The sequence below is a fragment of the Mixophyes fleayi genome, chromosome 4 (assembly GCF_038048845.1).
Source record: "Mixophyes fleayi isolate aMixFle1 chromosome 4, aMixFle1.hap1, whole genome shotgun sequence".
Lineage (NCBI taxonomy): Eukaryota > Metazoa > Chordata > Amphibia > Anura > Limnodynastidae > Mixophyes > Mixophyes fleayi.
Genome location: NC_134405.1, coordinates 34,775,323 through 34,799,178, shown reverse-complemented (window position 1 = coordinate 34,799,178; position 23,856 = coordinate 34,775,323). Strand labels below are relative to the sequence as shown.

Sequence of the window (23,856 nt, the reverse complement as noted above, 5' to 3'; positions counted from 1 at the left end):
TATATATATATATATATATATGTATATATATATATATATATATATATATATATATATATATATATATATATATATTTATGTACATAGTGCTTCCATTTTACCCTAGTATGACCAAACTCAGCCATTTGATTTTTCTGCAATTCAGTCTCTAATGCACTCAACATATAATTTAATAAGACGCTGGCACAGAGATGAGCATAGATAGGGCGCAGTCATGAATGAGGACATGGATTTATCATTTAAAAGGGAGTCAGCAGATACATGGCAATCAAAGTGAAACATACACAGTATCCATTATTTAGAGTGGGCTGAAATTTCACATATTAAAAGTAAAAAATGGTGGCTTTATGGGTATACTTTGGGTTATACGTATTTAAGATAAGGACATTGCAAATAAAGGAGCCCGATTACTATTCAGCACAAGGCTTTGCTGGTTTGACCTGGATTTGACCTAAATTCTACAACAAGACACTCACTTCAGCCATAGACAATGCAGCTACAGCTACTGCTGTAGTCTCTGAGGATCCAAACCCCAGCCATGGACCAACAAACACACCCGGGGCCTGAAAAAGTGCTCCTGCACTGCAGAGCGCCACTGGGGGAAATTTTATTTCCTATCCTGATTTCCTCCACTATAAATTCATCCGTTCAGCTTACAGGACTGCCCTTTCCATTGCCAAACAAACATTCTTCAAATCTCTAATATCCACCCAGTCTTCCAACCCACGTCGCCTCTTTGCCACCTTCAACTCCATTTTCGGCCCACTTGCACCTTCTCTTCCTTCCACCCTTTCTGCCCATGATTTTTCCACCCATTTTAAAGACAAAATTGACACCATTCGACATATTTCCTCAAGCCAAATTCCACTCACTCCACTCACTCTACCCACCTTTACCTACACTCCACAATACACCCTTAATTCATTCTCTCCAGTAACAGAAGTTGAAATCTCTGCACTCATTTTATCATCTCACCCTACAACCTGTCCACTCAACCCTATTCCCTTCTAACATCTCTGCTCCCTCTCTTTCACGGCATGCCCACCTCTAACTCACCTCTTCAACCTGTCTCTCTCCACTGGCACATTTCCATCCTCCTTTAAACATGTGCTCATCTCACGTATTCTAAAGAAACTATCTCTAGATCCACCCTCTCTCTCCAACTACCCTCATATTTCTCTCTTCCCCTTTGCATCTAAACTACTTGAGTGATTAGTGTACAAATGCCGGTCTCACTTTCTTTCCTCTCATTCCATTCTCACCTCTCTGCAATTAGGCTTCTGTCCCCAACATTCCACTGAAACTGCTCACACAAAATTGACCAATGATTTATTTACTGCAAAATCTAAGTGTAATTTTTGCATACTCATACTCCTGTACCTCACTGCTGCTTTTGTTACTGTTGATCACCATCTTCTTCTACACACCCTTCACTCCATTGGCCTTCATGGCACAGTTCTTTCCTGGTTCACTTCCTACATATTGAATCGCTCCTTTAGTGTTTCTATCTCTGGCACATCCTTCCCTCTACTCCCACTATCTTTTTGGGTTCCTCAAGACTATGTTCTTGGCCCCTTACTTTTTTCATTGGACACCTCTTCTCTTGGGGATCTAATTCATTCATTCAGCCTCCAATACCACCTCTACGCTGATGACACCAAAATCTATATTTCTTCCCTTGACCTCTCTCCTTCTGTACTATCATGTGTAACCAACTGTCTTTCTGCTATCTCCACATGGATGTCCCAATGCTACCTAAAGCTCAATATGTCCAAAACAGAGCTTATTATCTTTCTTCCTGCCAGAGTTACTGTCTTCCCTCAAATCTCTCTCATTGTCAATAATACCACAATTTCCTCAGTTTCCCAAGCATGTTGCCTTGGTGTCACACTTGACTCCACCCTGTGCTTTATTCCTCACATCCACACTCTCTTCTAGTCCTGTCAGAATACGCCCTTTTCTTACTCAACATGCTGCCAAAACTCTTATCCATTCTCTCATCATCTCCCGTCTTAACTATTGCAACCTCCTGCTACCTGGCATTCCTGACACCCATATATCCACACTTCAATCCATCCTAAATGCTGCTGCAAAACTAATCTTCCTCTCTCACTGCTCCACATCTGCTGCACCACTTTGCAAAACCCAACACTGGCTCCCTGTGTCCTCCAGAATCAAATTCAAATTACTCACCCTTACCTACAAGCTCCTCAATAACACTACTCTTGCATACATCTCAAATCTCATATCAAACTATTCTCCCTCCCGCCCACTTAGAACTATCACTTCTCACTCCCGCCTACAAGACTTCTCCCGTGCTGCTCACCACTTATGGAATTCCCAACCAAGCTCAATTAGACTTTCTCACAGCCTTCAAAACTTTAGATGCTCTTTGAAAACCCTTTTTTTTTTTAAAGGTGCACCCCACAACTGTCCAAATCTCCACTTTGAACCACACTTTTTCCTCTTGTTTCAGCTGTGCCCTCTTCCATTTAGAATGTAAGCTCTCTGATGAGCAGGGTCCTTCATACCCTTTGCTTTCATGTTTGTATTTATTTTGTCTACCTTGTATGTCCCTGTTTTATGTATGTACTGTTTTCCCTACTGTACTGTTCTGTGAAGCACTGTGGTGCCTTACAAATCTATGATAATAATAATAATAATAATAATAATAATAGTGAACAAGTTGAAAACATTTAATAGCCTTGAATTTATTATAATATGTAACATGGATATAATGAACATTTAATATTTCCCACACAGCTAAGAGGCCAGATGGCGCTAAATCAACAGTCTCCATTACCATCTGCACCAGGTAAGTCCAATTATTTACTAAAACCTCCGAATCCAACTTTTACTCTTATGATTATCTCAGAAGTAAGAGAATCCAACATAGCATTAGTATTTACAGGAGTCTATGTAGTAAGGCAAATATGGAAGAAAGAGCAGCACATTTACACTACTTCCTCCATATCTGCCTCCTCTGTGTTGATTTGCGCTACCTAGAAGGGGGAGTCTATAGGAGAACGAAGCCATGCACATATGTTAATATGATTCATCATTACCATGTACCATGTGTCCCACTCATTTCCTAACAAAATCTTCCGCCACCTGTAGAGGTGGTGCAACTCAACACTGCTTAAGTTTTTAATCAGAGCTGCATTGTAAGTAAAGAAATAAATACACTTGAGTGTCTGTGCATTTTCTGCAGATTCCTTCAAAATCAGGATGCCACCATGTCCATCTTGGATATTTCTATGATGACCGGCTATGACCCAGATATCAACGACCTCAATGAGGTGAGCCAAAAAGACTATACATCATATGGATTTCAGGGTCACACTATCAAAGGACGTAAGGTGCTCCAGCCCCCCACTCATAAAATAGGCAAATTAGATTTTGGTAAACTGTCCATTATGTTTGTGAATTGCAGACAGAGAGGACCTCTAATACCATTGAAATACATACATTGCACAAAGTATGGTGGACACCTTAGTATGGGAGTACTTAACTATTGTAAGTCCTAGGGAATCCAAGGCAAAGCAAAATTGGAAATATAAACACCACAGTCATTAATTGAGCAACAATCTATACTGAATGATAAGTGTTCAAAATTCACAAATAGATATAATGAATATTATAATACCAGACAACACTAAAATTAAGCATCCAATAGTGCTTAATCCACATATATCATATGAAAGGTAAAATGTGTTATAAGCACATAATGGTTAATATAATAGTCTCATGTAAAATCACTATAAATGTCTGATGCACTCAGCATCATCATCATAATTTATTTATATAGCACCACTAATTCCGCAGCGCTGTACAGAGAACGCACCCACATCAGTCCCTGCCCCATTGGGGCTTACAGTCTAAACTCCCTAACACACACACAAACAGACTAGGGTCAATTTAACAGCAGCAAATTAACCTACTAGTATGTTTTTGGATTGTGGGAGGAAATAGGAGCAACCGGAGGAAACCCACGCAAACACAGGAAGAACATACAAAATCCGCACACAGATAAAGCCATGGTCGGGTATCGAACTGATGATCCCAGTGCTGTGAGGCAGAAGTGCTAACTACTGAACTACCATGCTGCCCTCCTTGTTTTCTAATTCATGCTGCCTGTTGTTTATAAGACTCTTCCAGCCCAACTCAGTATTTAGAAAATGATTCACAATAATGGTGCTGGAAAAAGGGAGAAGAAACTAATATGTAGTATAATAGTGTTTATATAAGCTACCCATTTCAGTAATGTACATGAAAGTTTCAGAAGAAATTGTGATATCCAAAGAAGAAAAGTTAATCCAAGCAACCAGTAGCAGGCTTCCTCGTAGAAAGGCTTCTTTCAGGAAAGCAGTGTTGGCCTTAAATATATATAGAACTTTCTAATAAGTGGTATATATACGCCAAAATGTTTATTATACATAGCTACCAAATAAATTAAAAAAACTACACAATATAACATTCAAAAGTAATCTCATCATCATTTTACATATACGTTTAATAGTAGAAAATATTGTTCTAAAAATAGCATGTAAACCTAATTTTCAATCATAGATTACTGTTGTTTATTAAAGTTCGTTTTGCACTGTTATAGTAAAGTTTAATCTGCATGAAGACAAAACAAATATATTTTTATTTTTACAATATAACACATTCGTGAAAAAATGTACAATGTTTAACAAAAGCAATTAACAAAGTTGTACGCTGATTTATAGCCATGTAATATCAAAATGGAAATATGGGGGATATTTACTAAAGTGCGGGTTTGAAAAAGTGGAGATGTTGTCTATAGCAACCAATCAGATTCTAGTTATCATTTAGTTAATACATTTTACAAAATGACAGCTAGAATCTGATTGGTCGCTATTAGCTTCATCTCCACTTTTTCAAACCCGCAGTTTAGTAAATATACCCCATAATGTTAAATTTAACCCTTAGATTATATTTGAGATGTTGCATTGCTTAAAATGAGCAAGATTTATATTAAAAATTGAACATTGATGTTTTATTTCTCTTAGATCATGTAAATAGTTAAAAATAATTAACCGTACACAACACAGCGAAAACTTAATTGCTGCCCAGTGTTTGGAAAAATCACTTTGCATAGTTAGATAACTAGCAAATATAACTGTTTCAGTTAATGATTTATATGTTCAGATTTAGTTTAATTCATTAAATAAGGAAAAGGACAAGTGGCTTCACATCACTACTATCGCTGTAGTATTTTCATAATGAAATGTATGAATGTATTATCAAAATACCCTGAATTACTGCAGTACTTGTTATTTGGCACAAGGCTAACTTGTCATTCCAAATTCATAGCATAATAATTTGCTAGTTTGTGTTTAATATAACAATTTTCTAAAAAATAAAGTTTTTTTTTTACTAATTTAACTTTAATTTTTTTTAAATCTGGATCATTCGAACAGTTTTTATGAGTTATTTTAAATGCACCTTTTGGAGTACTGTTAACATTTTTCATCAGTAGGTTTATGATCTGTTTTAGTAGAACTATTGTAATGTTCATTAATATACATATCTATATAAATATAAAATATTCATTAATTTATCTACAGTATATCTGAAAGATTTGAAATATAATTGCTAAACCTGAATCAAAAGGTTACCTTATTCTAATAAAGGAAAGTATCAGACCATATATATTGTATTTTCAAAGAGCCAAAAAGATATAAGCTACTGACATAGCTGGGAGCAAAACCTATACCCATTGCCATGCCTTACATTTGTCATAATATGCACCATCAAACAAAATGTAATGTTGGTCCAATGTGTATAGAACACCGGATTTTTGAATGTTGATATTCATTTTAAAGAAAAAATTTTACTTACTCTAGATATAATGATCTACATATTCAGAAAGATGGTTTGTAAGAGATAATATACCCAACAATATTGGCCTTCCTGGTGAATGTAATTGATCCTTATGGATCTTGGGCAAATAGTTGAACATTGCTGTTTTGGCATATATTTTTTTTACATATTTTGGAACCCATTATAATTAGTTAATCTGTTTTCTTTGGCTTCCCTTAGCAGCTTGAACAGTGATGTCAGGTAATTGCCTTGTGATTTATTTTTAAATTTTCATATGACTAACCTAACAATAACGTCAGTGCTTCTGAATATAATTTATATCTAAAAGCACCACACCTCCAGCTTTGCCAGCAAACTGAATTACTATATATTCATTTAGCTGTATATGACCTAATGCCTCAACCGTTTTTCAAAATATTATATTTCTTGGTTCTCACTTAATAAATAATTTTCCTTGATTTGCAAAGAACGTAGATGAGTGTTTTCAGGCCTTAATGGTAAAAAGCATCAATTATTATTTCATCATCATCACAACAGTCCCTGCCCCATTGGAGCTTACAGTCTAAATTCCCTAACACACACACAGAGAAAGAGTGACTACGGTCAATTTGATAGCAACCAATTACTAGTATGTTTTTGGAGTGTGGGAGGAAACCGGAGCACCCGGAGGAAACCCACACAAGCACAGGGAGAACATACAAACTCCACACAGATAAGGCCATGGTCGGGAATTGAAATCATGACCCCAGTGCTGTGAGGCAGAAGTGCTAACCACTAAGCCACCATGCTGCCCATATATTTGTATATTATTATGCTCTTCAAAATCAGTCAAACCTAACCAAAGTGTTTCCTTGATAGTTTCTCCTGCGTGAAAGCAAAACAATATAACACATTCATGAAAATATTTAAAATGTATAACATAAAAAGACATTACCATACTTTTATACTGATCGTGGGTAGTACAACAGTATTGTAAAAATAGAGTGTAAATATTGTTATATTATATTTGTGTTGCTTATTCTGAGAAAAATACCTATTAAAAATTAATATTTATTTATTACATACTTATAATAAAATGCCCTTAGCCATATATAACCAAACAGAAACTTAATTGATACACAGCATTTGGTAAAATCAGTTAAGCAGATGTATAGTAAGTTCAATGATCAGTGGCTGTATACATGACAGTCAAGGATTTGTATGTTCAAATTTAGTCCCATATATAAAATAAGAAAAATCATCAATAAGTTCATATTACTACTATTGTTAGGATTCCACTTTACAAAATGGCAACGTGAGCTGTTGAACTCATAGAAGTAGTTATTAAGTAAGCTGTAAAATACCTATAAATATAATTAAACTCATTGGAAAAAATACTATAAAGCACTTCTAAAAATAGTTCTGAAGATGTTTAGAGAAAATTTACAATTTGTATGTAATTTTGTAAAATAATAAAAACACAATTTTATAAAAATTGGTCAGTTTTGTAAAGTCAATTTCATAGCTATATTTTTAAGTATTTTATTGTATTTCTGACAATTTCCCCCAAAAAATAAGATAAGAATATATAGAAACATAAATAGACATTATAAATATAGATATATAAATAATAATAGAATTTTGCAAATATATGTATATACATCTTGCAATAAAAATGTCACACCTGGGGATCTGTCTGTACACGGATTGGGTTGTGTCTCTGGAGTTGTACTGGTGGCTGTGTAAACAAAGCTGGGTGGCCTGATAATGTTGCTTTGCATAAGAGGGAAAGAACATGTGCAGGTGGTTGTTGCTGAGAGTTCAGAAGGCTACCGAATATGAATGGCACTGGTGACTGGCAAAAAGTGAGGAATAGCAATACAGGGAGTTCTGCATCGGACCCGGAGTACTGGACCAGACTGGAACCAGAGTGCTGTACTGGACTTGGACCAAATTGGAACTGGAGTGCTGGACCAGACTGGAACCAGAGTGCTGGAACCGGACTGGAACCAGAATGGAATGGAACCTGAGTGCAGGAGCCGGAATAGAATGGAATCAGAGTGCTCGAAGCTGAAGGGAACCAGAATGCTAGAACTAGATTGCAAGCTGCACTGAGTAGGAATAAATGAGCAAATTGCTGGGAACTAGGTTGGTGTCTGGAGAATCTATATTGCACTGGCAACAGCTAACGGCTCCAAGAAGTCCTATTATACAAATTTTTTGTTACATAATTACAGACTGCAGTTAGCTGGGCTTAGGCAGCACTTTGACTGGCCAAGATGAATCAGTTGACTGGATCTAAGATTGCATCGCCTAGGAAATGGTTTTGGAGGGAACCCTGGAGTGAAGACTGCTATGCTCTGATTAGAAACTGCAATCAGCTGAGTTAAAGCAGTACTTTGATTGGCTGAGGGAGAGCAGGTGACTGAATCCAAGATGGCAATGCCCATGTACAGGTTTTGGAGGGATCTCTGGAGGGTAGACAGACTGAGCAACATCCTGCAGAGAGATCTGAGACCAGAAGAGCATGTGAACCTCAGGGACAGCTTAGAAAGACAGTTTATATTGATACATTATGTTTTTCTTAGTTTTTAGCAATAAAAAATGTGTAATATTACCTATATAGGCTATGGGCTACATTGAATGTCAATAGATTAGGGGGAGTGATTATATTTTAAAATGTAAAAGGGAGATAGTAGAAAATTGACTCATAACCTTTGTTACTAGTGTTTAATGCAACTGACTGACCATCATCATCATCACCAGCTATTTATAAACATACATCTAACTTGTAATAAATAGCTTGCATTCCCATATTGATTTCTCAGTTAAACTGACATATTTGCAACACTGTATAGTATGATCTAACACATATAAAATATTACCTATATGAATAACTGTAACAGTTTTACAAAACACATCTGAAACAAATATTCTGATATTTAATGTTCTACTAATATTCACTTGTGTCTTTCCATTTTTGATTCCAGTGTAGAAATATTTAGCACCAGTGAAGCATCCCTAGGCTCAAATATATTCTTGGAACTACTGTAAAATTTAATATCCACACTCTAAGATGTAATGTACTGTAGAATTTATAGTAACACTTGCATTATTTAAAATGAGTATTCCCTTCAATTACAGCTTAAAAAAGGAGTTGACGGATACATTTACAACTTTGAGATCAACAAAGGAATATTTGATAGAGAGACTCTAATTCTGTATATGGACAAGGTGAGGAATTAATATCATTATTCAAAAATACTACTCACTGAAGCTTTCAATTGTTTTTGGACATTCCTCTGTTTACTCTGCTTCCCTGCCTGTGGAGTTGGTATTTTCAGATCTGTCTTGGGATATCTCTTACCATCAATAACCTGCCATTAATGTCCTTACTGACTATAAGTGTCATCTGTGCACACACTGCTGCCCCCACTTGTAGGAGAATAGCCATTGCCACCACCAACATAGGACATACGGGGAATTGGTTAGAATGTTAGCTCTTATATGTTGATCACAAGAATTTACCACTTACAGGTGTCTTCCAGGTATAAAAAATTATATTTAGGAATAATAGTTTTGAATTGCTCAAAAAATAGCTCTTAGAACTAAAGATATGTTTCATGGACATCATAAAGATAAAACAAACTTGTGATTCACGAGGGAAGCAGTTTTCATATGTCTTGAAAAACTCTTAGAACATCAATCAAACCTTTTAATGGATACTTGTAGAAGACAATAGCTTGCACCGAGTAAAATGGCTTTTCAAAAAATTGTGACATTTTTAATTTATTTCATTGCATGAGTGCAATGAATGCTAGAAGAGGGACCAATTTGCCCTTAGACATGGACCTAGGCCTAGCATTACTTCATTTATATCCTTCCTCTATTACTAAACAAGATAGATATCTTTTGGGCCATAGCCTGACAGCAACCAGAGCAGTGATCGCTCAAGATTGGAAGCTGCCTCCCCCCTATGCTCTCTAAAATCATTTAAAAAATTCAGCACAGTTTCGAGATGGAGACGATTGATACGCCTTATTCTGTTTCTGCCTCGGTCCCCATTATGAAGTGGTTAAAATGGCACATACACATCACAGAGGGAGCCGGAGCACTGAGAAGTCCCTCCCCCCCCCTCCTCTATCCAAACACAGCCCTACTTGCTCCTTACAGAATGGCTATTAAACTAATGGTGTTCCCTTCCCCCCTCGGTTAGGGATATACCTCTACATTTTGCTATGTAATACTTCTTTCTGTTCCATAATTTGTTTAATGTTTCTTCTTTTTGTTTAATTTATGATTGGTTCATAATGTTGTGTTATAACATTCATTGAGCAACTATTCCCCCATTTCCCTGATGGTGGGACACTGAGTGTCCCTCCTCCTCTCCTCCTTACCCTTCCCTTCTTTCACTGTTTAACCATCCTTTTTTTATGTTCTGTACCCCATATTCTTGAAAAATTTTTAATAAAAACTTTATTGATGAAAGAAGAGGGACCAATTTGGTTCAACTGGTGTTTAAGTAGCTAAAGTTTGAGCTTGTGTTTCTTTCAATCTATATAACAATTTAACTTGTGTTTTAGTTTATTCACAAGTCATTCACTTGCATTTTGTTCTATACTCACTCAGATTTCTCACAGAGAGGAAGAATGTCTCAAATTTAATCTCCACCAGTACTTTGAAGTTGGTCTTATCCAACCTGCATCTGTCACAGTGTATGAATATCACACATCGGGTAAGATTTTTACCAGCCAACACTATTTCATTCTGTGGTCTGACCACTTATTGTGCCTACAAAATAAAAAATATTTTATTGACTTTGCTCATTTGGTAGAACAATTTCATGTGTCACATTGCGCATCTCGGGATAAATGAACATCATATCCACTTACTTGTTCTTAGTTTTAGTACTGTGCATAGTGTTGGAGTTATTTCATTAATTCTTTATTTTGGGTCATCCTCCTTCATGTGGGATAATTAGTGAACATCTGTAAGCGTCATGCCAGCCAATGATATGCCAGGGAACCTAGATCAGAAACTACACCCTACGTACCCTCTACCAGGCCAAATGAGTGAGACAGATTACAACTGTTTTTATACACTACCTAGGAGTTTAAAGATTGCTATGAGGCCTACACTTGTCTCATCTGCTTGTACCACATGTTTCCTTTTAAAGTTTAGTATAAGAAAGTGGAATTTATTCAATACTCTTTATTGCAAGCTTGTTCCATTAATTAGGTTCTATTTTCAAGATAAAAAAATGTTATACAAACATGTTACATTTTATTACTTGTAATTTTATTTTAATTTTTGAGCAACATTTAATTTAAGTAAACTAAGATGTTTTAATGATGTCAATAAATGCTGAAGTTGTACAGTAACCTGTAGCATCCTGTTATTCCAGAGAACCCTCTCACTTATTCTTTTGACACTGTTTGTGGTCAATATTGAATTAATCTATTCTACTTATTTGAGACTAACTTACAACTATACCATTAGTATACCTCAGGAAACGCTGATCTCAGTACACTGTTTAATGATACATCCATAAAGGAACTACAATTTGGAGTACTCAAATTAAATGTAATCTGTGTGGTTTAAAGGGGCTTTATAGATTTGGATGTTTGTATATTTTTTGGCGCAAGATACTCATTTCCATTCTGCGCATGTGCATGAAGAATGTGCATGCATAAGTCCATGTATAGTTCTTTGCGAATGACTTGTGTCAAATTACACTTTAAAAGGCAAAGTGTGTTCAGTCAGGGCTGGGAAAGCATAGGCAGAGTACAGTAAGGACGTGTTCACATAGATCCGACACGCAAGCATTCACATGTATGCCTTTCAGGAGCTTTTCTTACAGGGGCTGGCTGGCTGGTGCAACAATATGCAATTATTATGATGACTATAAGGGGAGGGGTACGGCATATCAATGCCGAGTACCCCGACAAGACTTACCCCGGCACGAGGACTCCGAAGGGCTCCTTACCAACCATCAGCAATGACGACTCCTCTTCAAAGCGACTTGACCCAATCACGATCAATAAGAAGCCGGATCCACTTGATGGCTTCCCCATTAACAACAGCGATAATACCATCGCCATGGTGAATGACGCCATCAAGTGGAGCCGGCTTCTTACTTGAACCTGGTTGGCTGAAGTCGCTTTGAAGAGGAGTCATCATCAGTGATGGTCAGGAAGGAGCCCTTCGGAGTCCTCGTGCTGGGGTAAGTCTTGTCAGGGTATGCTGACTACCACCGACTACAAGCAGGACTATCTAGCCATTTCTGATTACATGAATTCTCCAGCTGGTGTCATCCTTCACCCTGCTCTGAGCTTTACCCTACTCCTTCAGTCCCTGGAGCTACCATGTCACCTCCTTCTTCTAAATATTGCCAAAATACACCCCTTGCTCACACTGCCTGTTACCAAAACTTTAACCTATTCTCTAATAATCTCCTCCCTTGCCAAATGCATCCTTCTGCTGTTTCGGTGACAGTCATAATTGAAACGGAGCTAGAGTCGGCACTTAACATGCTGACATGAACATGTCAGCAGGTTAAATGCCAACACTTACATTATGCAGACAGGTTGTCGTCACTGTGATTGGCGACATTGACAATGCCGACATTAAAAGGCCAATGCCGCCGGGTCTGGTGGCTATACCCCGGACCCGGCGGCATTGGTCTTTTAATGTCGGCATTGATTTTTCCAAAATATCTTGAAGTAAACGTCCTAGCGTAATCCTCCGCACTATATGAATACATTTACAATATACATTCTTGTGTTATAGCAGAACATCAAAACTTCCACAGATTTATTGATTACTCAGCAAACCTCTTAGGTATTGCACTTACATGAAGAATTCTTTATAGCAGGCTTTAATTATGGTCTCTTATGGAAATGTCAATCAAATTTCAGCTAGAAGAGATGATTCCTCAACAACAAAGTGTCAGAGATGATTTGTCATACCGACTGTCTGGATAGCATTGCTACCTCAGAGCACTAGAATTATTGGTTATTTTACTACCATGACACTATCTGTGTGAAGTTTATATATGGGCAACATGGTGGCTCAGTGGTTAGAACTTCTGCCTCACAGCACTGGGGTCATGAGTTTGATTCCCGACCATGGCCTTATCTATGTGGAGTTTTGTATGCTCTCCCCGTGTTTGTGCGGGTTTCGTCTGGGGGCTCTTGTTTCCTCCCACACTCCAAAAACATCCTGGTAGGTTAATTGACTGCTATTAAAATTGACCCTAATCTCCCTCTCTCTATGTATGTTAGTGAATTTAGACTTTAAGCTCCAATGGGGCAGGGACTGATGTGAGTAAGTTCACTGTACAGCGCTGCGGAATTAGTGGCTCTGTATAAATAAATGATGATGATATGTTCTCCATGTGTTTGCACTAATTTCCTATAAGTGCTCTGATTTCCCACCACACAATCCAAAACATACTGTTAAGTTAACTGGCTTCTTACAAAATGAACCTGTGTGTTTTAGGGAATTTAGACTGTAAGCTCCTATGTAGCAGGTACTGAATGATGTCTAATATGCCTAGATAACCAGATCACATATTTTATTCCCCTCATTGATTCAACTTCACTGTTACAAACCATACAGAGTTTAACTGCATAGGTGGTACAATGAATTACTTAGCTGATACTTTAGATGGTCACAGGAATCCACCAAGCTCTTTAGGGTCAGCAGATCAGATACATTGTTTGTTATCAACCACAAGCCTTACCCAAATCTGGTTCCATCTGCATTTTAAAGCTATTGATTACCATAAAATACCTCACCTTTAGCTTTGATTGTGGAAAACCAAAGCTTAACGTTTACCAAATAGTTTTAAGACCATCGTTTAACAGACTTATTTTCCCTTCCCTTTTAGCCTTAACTCTTATGTGTTCGGTCCCACAGATTAACGTAATACTTTTTGTTTCCCTCATAATAGTTAACCCTAGGGGCATTATTTATCAAATATTGCATTTTTTTTAAATAGTCAATTGTACTGTTGAAATATAAAATAGCAATTTTATTAAAGGTAAAACCTGGCGTGTTGAGTTGGAAAATATATATTTACCAACCACGGGCCTGAGTCATTAAGGAAAGTAAGGCAAAAAAAGGAGGATGACATATTCACCTGGACAAACCATGTCAAAATGCAAGTGGTGCAAATTAGTTCATTATTTTGCACATAAGTTAAATACTGGATGTTTTTTCATGTAGCACACAAATACTTGATAGCTTATTTGTAGACTGAAATGTAAAGTTGATATTTGTGTGATACATGAAAAAACAGTCAGTATTTAACTTATGTGCAAAACAGAATACTAATTTGCACCCCTTGCATTGTAACATGGTTTTGTCCAGTAGACTGAAATAAGAAGTTTCTCAAGTTAAGATCCTTAATGAATCAGGCCCCTAGTCCTAAATGAGGTCTAAATCGCAACAAACAATGTAAATTCTTTAATGAAGGAAGACAGCTCTGAACCCCAAATAAAGAAATAAAGTCTGATGGCCCTTACACATTGGAGATATGATAATGAGTAGAGTTTTATTCATGGCCTGCGCTCCTGGCACTTTTGCTTTCCTTTGTTTCGGGGATATAGGGATGTTTTTATGTGGGATGATGAAGACTGTGATCTGGAGGTGTATTTCAGGATTTGTTTTACCTTATTACTGTATCCTGTTCCCTAAATTGAAAGTGCAAAGGACAGCAGAAAATAAACATTGCTTACTCCTAATATCCTTAATCAGCTCCCGATATTTCATTTACCTTAGTTATGTTATGGTTTGTAACGTCAAAAAATGAAGATAACTGAAGTCTCTGGACGCTCCCTGTCATTGCCAAGTGACAGGGACTGTTCCGTTCCTTGTGCTCTGATCTTTACATACAGCTTTCTATCTGTTTGTGGCTTGTTCAAATAGAAACCGCTTTTTTCACTGAGATTTGCAATGTAATAAATGAAACTAACATGTTTACAATTCCTATGGACAGTCAGTATAAATCCAGCACCCATGTAAGATATCCCTCACTCTGAATGAATGGTTCAGGTAACAGACTTTATTTATTCTCTAACCATAACCCCAAGTCCAGAACACTGTCCTGGGCTCTAATGCTGACAAACACTGTTTTTTTGATGCACGAAAGTCTATTGTGATCCCAAAAACGTAATTTTAACACTTTTGCTGCCAGAGATCAGATGAACTTATTCACCTAGAGGTTTTTAAACTGTTTTCTACAAATTAAGCTTTATGTCCATAGCATTTTGAACTATGTTTCACATCCTAAGTTATGCTGCTTAAATAAAGGTTAAAAAATGTGTTCTTATGACTTGACATCACCTGTGAAGCAAATGATATCAAGTGTTTAAAATTCATTTCAATTTGTAATTGCGTACTCTGACAAGTAAATATGTACACTTTATCTATAGCCCTCGGAACATATATGACAAGCAAAACACAGTAAAACAATATTTACATGTGAAATGTGTTAAAAAATACACAATAAAAGCAATAGAACCCCAATACTGTACGGTTCTTAAAGAAAGATATATAGTTTCTGAAATTAGATCCTCTAAATAATTTAAATGTTATTTTGTTGCAGATTGAAACAAAAAAACAGCCAGATCCACATGCAAACAGCAGCATAAGTTTGTCATATGACAAATACATCCTTGTCCTTTTGGTAGAGTTGCTGTGCACATATGTGTTTATGCCTTTGTCAGTGAAAGGGTTAAACTGAGACTGAGTATGAAACCAAATAATGAAATTAAGAGCTTTTCATTTCCAGGAGACAGCCAGGGACATCCTGCTCACATGTTACTACATAGGCATAGACCATCACACCAAAGGCTTTGTTTTTCTTAAAGGAATGTTCCAAGCCAAAGACACCAGATCACCATTATTGGTTTCCCTTAAAACACTAGCCATTATTATTATTATTAGTAGTAGTAGTAGTAGTAGTAGTAGTAGTAGTAGTAGTAGTAGTAATTTTTATTTATAGGCCGCCACAAAGTGTCCGTAGCGCCGTACAGTCACAAACTATAGGACAGTAAAAGGTAAAACAGCACAGTACAGTTAACAATAAGCACTATAACTCAGGAAGCTCAAAGCACAGTTATAGACAGGATGAAAGGTTAAGGGTGAGGAATATTTAGCACAAGCTGGAATCCTGTGCCCAACAGGGTGGGCGTGGCGACAGGTAAGAGCCACTGAGAGGTGCAGAGAAAAGCGAGAGGAGACAGAGGGCAGAAGGTCCAAGAAGGAGCTGGACTGAGTAGTTGGATAGTAAAGTTAAAAGTAGTGTAAACAGGAGGAGAGAGGGCCCTGCTCAAACGAGTTTACATTCTAAAGGGAGGTGCAAACAAACTGAAGATGTAAGGGTGATACAGAGATAGAGTCACACGGAATGAGAAAGGAAGGGGGAAGAAGGGATGAAAGGAATTGGTAGACGACAAACTGGGTAGTTAAGAGGATGACTGAAGGGCTTTTAATAAAAGGTGGGTTTTTAATGCCCGTTTGAAACTGTACAGATTGGAGGATGTTCTGATGGAGCAACGGAGAGCGTTCCAATGTAGGGGGGAAACCATTTTCCATATATAGAAAACAAGTATGTTTCTTCCATATTAATCTTTCTTTAAAACCAAAACTCAACCCGTACCATAACCTTAGCACAAACAAACTATTCATTAAAGCATTTCTTAATCTGAAATGGACAGTTTAGGACATTAAATGACCCCCTTTACCATCCCTATGGACAGGAAGTAATAGCCTCTCACCTTGATTAAATAAGAATATACCACCGTATAGACTAGATTACCTATATAATCTAGATCATATTAAAACATAAAAAGAATAACTTTATATAGGCGATTGATAGCCAATGTAAACATGTTGTAATCTCATTAGATTGGAGCAAATACTTTACTACAGACTCCATTTGGATAAGCATTTTCTTATTTTAATTGATTCAGTGGAATATGTTTGTTTTTTAATGGTACGAAGCATGACATCATTGATTCTCTACTACTTTTCTTATTTTATCTATGAGTCCATTTGACTTTTTCCTGGACTTTTACATATAGCTTTAAAAATATCTGTAAATGTGTTTCAGCCAAAAACCCAGAATGTTTGTATTTGTTCATTTAGTCTGCCACAAAAGTTTTGCTTTATCCCCAGAAGGGGTGCACTCACTCCTTCCAGAATTTCTCTCTTTATCAACAAGAAGGGGAAGAATAGTGCTGAGTGGAGAGGTCAGGTGGTGGAAAATGTACTTTGCTAGTGCAACTATTGTTTATTTGGTATTTTCAACTTCCAATGTTTGTTTTAAGACATAGAACCAACAATCTTGTTTTTATTTTGTCTTCCTTACCAACTGCTTTTCTCAGTTTAAAATTATGAGACTTTAAAGAAATCGGCTTAAATCTTTTTCTTTTCCTTGACAGAAAACCGTTGCACTAAATTCTACCATGTGGAAGAGGGCAGTAAGCTTCTGGGCAGGATCTGCCAGGGAGAGGTGTGCCGCTGTGCCGAGAGTAAGATACCAAGTATAACATTTTTGTGGGTACATAGCAGTAATTCCATAAATTGTGTGTGTATGAGGCAATACATTTTAAGCAACATTCATATAAAATCTATAAGTAAGTTTTAATATATAAATTTGATATAATCTGTCCAATTGGTAAATACACTGCTAAATTATTATTTATGATTAATAGTTTTTTCACAATGACTTCTATTAACCTTATGAATTACAATAGTGGATTGGTGCTTTATCCCATATATTTTTTATTTACTCCATGGATGATACATTAATATGTATATAACGAAAAGAAGGAACTAATAACAATAATAAGTAATCACATCAATCATGGGCAGCACGGTGGCTAAGTGGTTAGCACTTCTGCCTCACAGCACTGGGTTCAAGAGTTCAATTCCCGACCATGGCCTTATCTGTGTGGAGTTCGTATGTTCTCCCTGTGTTTGCGTGGGTTTCCTCCGGGTGCTCTGGTTTCCTCCCACACTCCAAAAACATACTGGTAGGTTAATTGACTGCTATTAAACTTGACCCTAGTCTCTCTCTGCCTGTCTGTCTCCCTCTTTGTTTGTGTGTGAGTGTGTGTCTATATTAGGGATTTTAGACTGTAAGCTCCAATGGGGCAGGGACTGATGTGAATGAGTTTTCTGTACAGCGCTACGGAATTAGTGGCACTATATAAATAAATGATGATGATGATGATCATCAATTGCATCATCCATTGTGAAGCCACAATGAAATAATAATTCCGTGACTGTACATAAAAGATAAATAGGACAATTGCAGAAGTAGCTAATGATTTGTGGCACATTAAGAAATAACATTTTTATTTTGAATAAGACTGAGTACTATCTTTTATTTTGCTGAATACTTTATATCTTTCATCTTGCAGACAAATGTTTCATGCAACAACAATTGGAGGTCGTTGATGCCCGTGTACGACTTGAAAGAATATGTAACTGGCCTGCGAACTATGGTGAGATGTTGATGAAACAAAGTATTGACCTGTTTTGGTCCGGTACCTGAATCGGTTGAAATTTTTTCAAGATTTCTTGAGGGATAGCTAATTTTGTCCCAATTAAGAAAAATCCGGTGGCAACATTTTTTATAATGATTGTGTAATGATTTCTGAGTAACAGACTGGGCAGTTTTTTACCCAATGGGCCAATAGATTAAGTCATTTTGTAAAAAAAATGTACTTATACAAGAAAACATGAATTTATTCAAGTAAACTAATTATAACAACAATAGATTAGTATTGAGTATTAACCGCTTAATCAGTAGTAATCACTTGTAAATGTAAGGTAAGTATTTATCTATGGACTGCATATTTTTCAAATAATTTTTGATGTAAACTTACAATGCACTTTTTACAAATAAAAGGAGTCTTGCTATGGCAAACTTTCCAACGTTTAGGCTTATTATCTGAAATGCTACCAACAAAATGTTGCAGACTTGAACTTGGTAAATGTCTTTCAACTTTTTTATCGTCACTATCAACTGGTTGATCTGTGCATGAGTGACTTCATCTCTGAATTCCAGCTGTGATATAAGCTGGGTTATTTCAATTTTGCTACCAAAACATGTAATTTCCAAGCATTCACCAACATGTTTGAAAGAGTTTTGGTGAAAAGTGGCTACCTCCACTTCTTTAAGCGAATAGCAATTCAGTAATTTCCTAAAGCATTATCGTGTAGGTCAACGCCTCCCATGTTGGTATTATAATCCTTGATCGGCAATGGAACATTGATGCTGACATGTTTTTTGCCCAATTTCATAATGTCTGGCTGTGGTTAGTGGATCTGACCAAAATGAGCTCCTTTACACTGTCGTATAATGTAACGTAATCACCTCTCTTTATTTTCTCAGGTAACTCAGCACCACTGACTCGAATTTGCAGAGGCATAATTTCATTAGCTGTGTTTTTTGCAATTGACTGTGATATATTTATACTTTTATTGAATGTGATATAGTTTACCTGTAGCTAAGAAACATTTTCCAGTCAGGATACACATTAGATGATAAGATGTGAAGAAATTATCCAAATAAATACGGTGACATGATAACATTTCTACATTTTGAAGCAAAGTGAGAGCAACATCAGGTCCAAGCACCACAGTTTTGTCATGTGGTGTAACAGCACAGCCATACAATAAGGTTTGGTTCAAAGTAAACATTTTTTAGAACACAGTCACACAGTCAGAATCTGATAGGCTAACATTTTAAATGAGTGACGACCGAAATATTCTATATCTAATCAAAACATCAGTACAATCGACTAGCAGAATCTGACAAAAAAGTCCCCAAAAAACGAAATATGTTTGGCCCATTAGGTAGAAAACTACCCATTGGTTTTTAGACGCAGATAACACAGGTGTGGTGCACGTATAGCAGAGGGAGGAAGAGGCAGGCCAGTTCTGAGCTAGGCAATCCCAGCAGATTTGCCAGATTGGATGAAGATACTGTGGAAGGCAGTTCAGAATTGGTAGAGTTGGATGACACTGCTTCCTCTAGCAACCAGGGGAATGGTCTCTCCAGCACAGAGGGGACCAAAGTTACTCAGGGACCCAGGCAGATTGTGGTGGTAGGGGATTCAATTATTAGGAAGGTAGATAGGGCAATCTGTTACCGGGACCGTGCATGCCGAACAGTGTGTTGTCTCCCGGGTGCTCGGGCTCGGCATATTGCGGATCGGGTGGACAGATTGTTGGGAGGGGCTGGGAATGACCCAGCGGTTTTGGTGCATGTTGGCACCAATGACCGAGTTAGAGGAAGAAGGGGTGTCCTAAAGAATGATTTCAGGGACATAGGTCGCAAACTTAAGGCAAGGACATCCAAGGTAGTATTTTCGGAAATACTACCTGTGCCACGTGCTAGTCCAGGGAGGCAGCGGGAGATTAGGGAGGTTAATGCGTGGCTAAAAGATTGGTGTAGGAAGGAGGGTTTTGGATTCTTAGAGCACTGGGCTGATTTCTCGGTCAGTTGCCATCTTTATTGTCGTGATGGATTGCACCTGAATGAGGAGGGGGCTGCAGTGCTAGGGGAGAGGATGGTTAGAAGGTTGGAGGAGATTTTAAACTAGGCTCCGGGGGGGAGGGGCAAGCAAGTATTTATGGGATAGACATTGAGAGTAGTAAGGAGGAATTTAACAAGAGTAAAGGGGGTGGAGAGGGGGGAAAGGGAAGCATAGCCAATAAGGAGCGGCCCTTTTTAAAGCAAAAAGAAATACCCAAGGGAGGCAATAGACTTAAGTGTATGCTTGCAAATGCAAGAAGCCTGACAGGTAAAATGGGGGAGTTAGAACTAGTAGCAATGAATGAGCAGTATGATATTATAGGTATTACTGAGACCTGGTGGGATGATACACATGACTGGGCAGTCAACTTGGAAGGCTATTCTCTCTTCAGGAGGGATAGGGTAAATAAAAGGGGAGGAGGAGTATGTCTTTATATTAAGCCAGAATTAAAACCAAGTATTCAGGAAGTTATATACGAGAATATTGGTGATAATATAGAGGCATTGTGGGTGGAAATATCCAGCGGAGGAAAAAGTTCAGAGAAGTTTCTGATAGGGATATGCTATAAACCGCCAGATATTAGTACGATTGAGGAAGCCCAACTTCTACAGCAAATTGAAAAGGCTACACAACTAGGTCAAATTTTAATTATGGGGGATTTTAATTATCCGGACATTGATTGGAGTACTGAGACCTGCGGTACAGCTAGGGGAAATAGGTTTCTGAGCACGCTAAAAGACCATTACATGTCCCAATTAGTTGAGGAACCAACTAGGAACCGGACTATACTGGACCTAGTAATAACAAACAATGTAGACGTAATATCAAATATTCAAGTAAAGGAGCACTTGGGAAACAGTGATCATAATATGGTCTCATTTGAAATTAGTTTCCAGAAACAACAGTATAAGGGATCAACTAGGACTTTAAACTTTAAAAAGGCAAATTTTAATATGCTAAAGGAGTCTATAAAGAGCATAGACTGGGACAAAGCCTTTGAAGGAAAAAATACGGAAGAAATGTGGGCTGTCTTTAAAATGTTGTTGCAAACATACACGTATAAGTTCATTCCTATGGGAAATAAATGTAAAAGAATTAAGTCTAAACCAATGTGGCTAAATAAAAAGGTAAGGGAAGAAATGCAAAGGAAGAAGCGTGCATTTAAATTGTTTAAGTCTGAAGGGTCAGAGGAGTCCTTCCATAGGTACAAGGAATGTAATAAAACATGCAAAAAGGAAATTAGATTGGCTAAATTAGAAAATGAAAGGCACGTTGCAAAAGAAAGTAAGACAAACCCCAAAAAGTTTTTTAAGTATATAAATGGCAAAAGGATTAAAAAAGATAATATAGGACCACTAAGAAGTGAGATGGGTGAATTGATAAATGATACTAAGGAAAAAGCAGAGATATTAAACACGTTCTTTTCTTCAGTATTTACCAGAGAGGAACAAATGGCAGGAGTAATACATAAAAATGGAAATGAAACCATGCCATTAATTAATACTTGGTTGTCAGAGGAAGAAGTCCAAAGGCGACTGAAGAATATTAAGATAAATAAAGCTCCAGGTCCAGATGGCATACACCCAAGGGTCCTTATGGAATTAAACTCGGAAATAGCTAGACCGCTATTCTTAATTTTCAGAGATTCAATCTCATCAGGCTCAGTACCAAGGGATTGGCGAATAGCAGATGTGGTGCCGTTGTTTAAAAAGGGGACGAGATCACAACCAGAGAATTATAGACCTGTAAGCCTGACATCAATAGTGGGGAAACTACTGGAAGGTATTTTAAGGGACAGTATTCAGCATTACTTGGTACGCAATAAAATTATTAGTGGGAATCAACATGGATTTGTGAGGGATAGGTCATGTCAAACTAATCTAATTAGTTTCTACGAGGAAGTTAGTGGGAACTTAGACATGGGCAGGACAGTAGATGTGGTCTACTTAGATTTTGCAAAGGCCTTTGATACAGTGCCACACAAGAGGTTGGTTTACAAAATAAGGGAACTGGGTCTAGAAATCAAAATTTGTACTTGGATCGAAAACTGGTTAGAGAATAGGGAACAGAGAGTTGTGATAAATGGAACATTTTCTAATTGGTCAAAGGTCTTAAGTGGAGTTCCTCAAGGTTCCGTGCTGGGACCACTCCTTTTTAATATATTTATTAATGACCTTGGTGATGGTTTAGAGAGTAAAGTTTCTATTTTTGCAGATGACACTAAACTCTGTAAGGTAATAAAATCAGAGCAAGATGTAGCTTCTCTACAGAGGGACTTAAATAAACTGGAGGATTGGGCGGCTAAATGGAATATGAGGTTTAACACAGATAAATGTAAGGTTATGCATTCAGGGATCAAAAACAAGAACGCAATCTATAAATTAAATGGAATTAATTTGGGAGAATCTATAATGGAAAAGGATTTGGGAGTGCTCGTAGACAGTAGACTTAGCAATAGTGCTCAATGTCAAGCAGCAGCTGCAAGGGCAAACAAAGTATTGGCATGCATAAAAAGGGGCATAGATGCAAGGGAAGACAGTGTAATTTTGCCACTGTATAAATCATTGGTAAGACCTCATCTTGAATATGCAGTACAGTTCTGGGCACCACTCTATAAAAAAGATAATTTGGAACTAGAAAGGGTTCAGAGAAGGGCGACAAAATTGATAAAGGGTATGGAGTCATTAAGTTATGAGGAAAGGTTAGCCAGTTTAGGCATGTTTACTTTAGAAAAGAGGCGCCTAAGGGGAGATATGATTACTATGTACAAATACATTAGGGGTCAATACAGAGAGCTTTCATGGGAACGTTTTACCCCAAGGACCATACACAGGACTCGTGGTCATCCCCTAAGGTTAGAGGAGAGGAAATTTCACAACCAGCAAAGGAAGGGGTTCTTTACAGTAAGGGCAGTCAAGATATGGAATTCATTGCCAGGGACGGTTGTGATGGCAGATTCAATAGATATGTTTAATAAAGGGTTAGACAAATTTTTAGCGGAAAGGTGTATCCAGGGATACGACCGTTAATTTAAAATAAAGGATAGTAGTGGATATAGGGTAAAAATTGGATTGCAATATTGAGTCTGGGGGGATTTTCAAAATTGAAACAGATGGGCGGTTGCCTACTCTGGATTAATTTCAAATATAAGTGCAGGATCGCAGGAGATCCAAAATAGGTTGAACTTGATGGACTGGTGTTTTTTTTTTAACCTCATCAACTATGTTACTATGTTACTATGTTATATATATATATATATATATATTTATACCCACCCGGACCAAAACGGGTTGACGTCAGCTGAACCAGCCTTTACCTTATTTCTCACAAAGTGTGGACTATAAATATATATATATATACATTTTTAGCCCTTTGTTTCCCCATATTTTTCAATCATATTTAAAGTTATATATATTGTATTTGTAAGTAGTTAATATGTCTGGCAGCATGGTTTTCTTATCTTGTGTATACA

General features: G+C 37.3%; 1 protein-coding gene across 1 annotated transcript in view; it reads left to right on the top strand.

Moving 5' to 3' along the window:
• Positions 1–23,856, top strand: part of LOC142151183 (venom factor-like) — a 192,702-nt gene that overhangs the window by 153,164 nt on the left and 15,682 nt on the right. Inside the window, 6 exon segments of the mRNA XM_075206549.1 lie at positions 2,764–2,815; positions 3,212–3,299; positions 8,971–9,060; positions 10,456–10,561; positions 17,277–17,366; positions 18,261–18,344. Coding sequence (XP_075062650.1) covers positions 2,764–2,815; positions 3,212–3,299; positions 8,971–9,060; positions 10,456–10,561; positions 17,277–17,366; positions 18,261–18,344 — 510 coding nt within the window.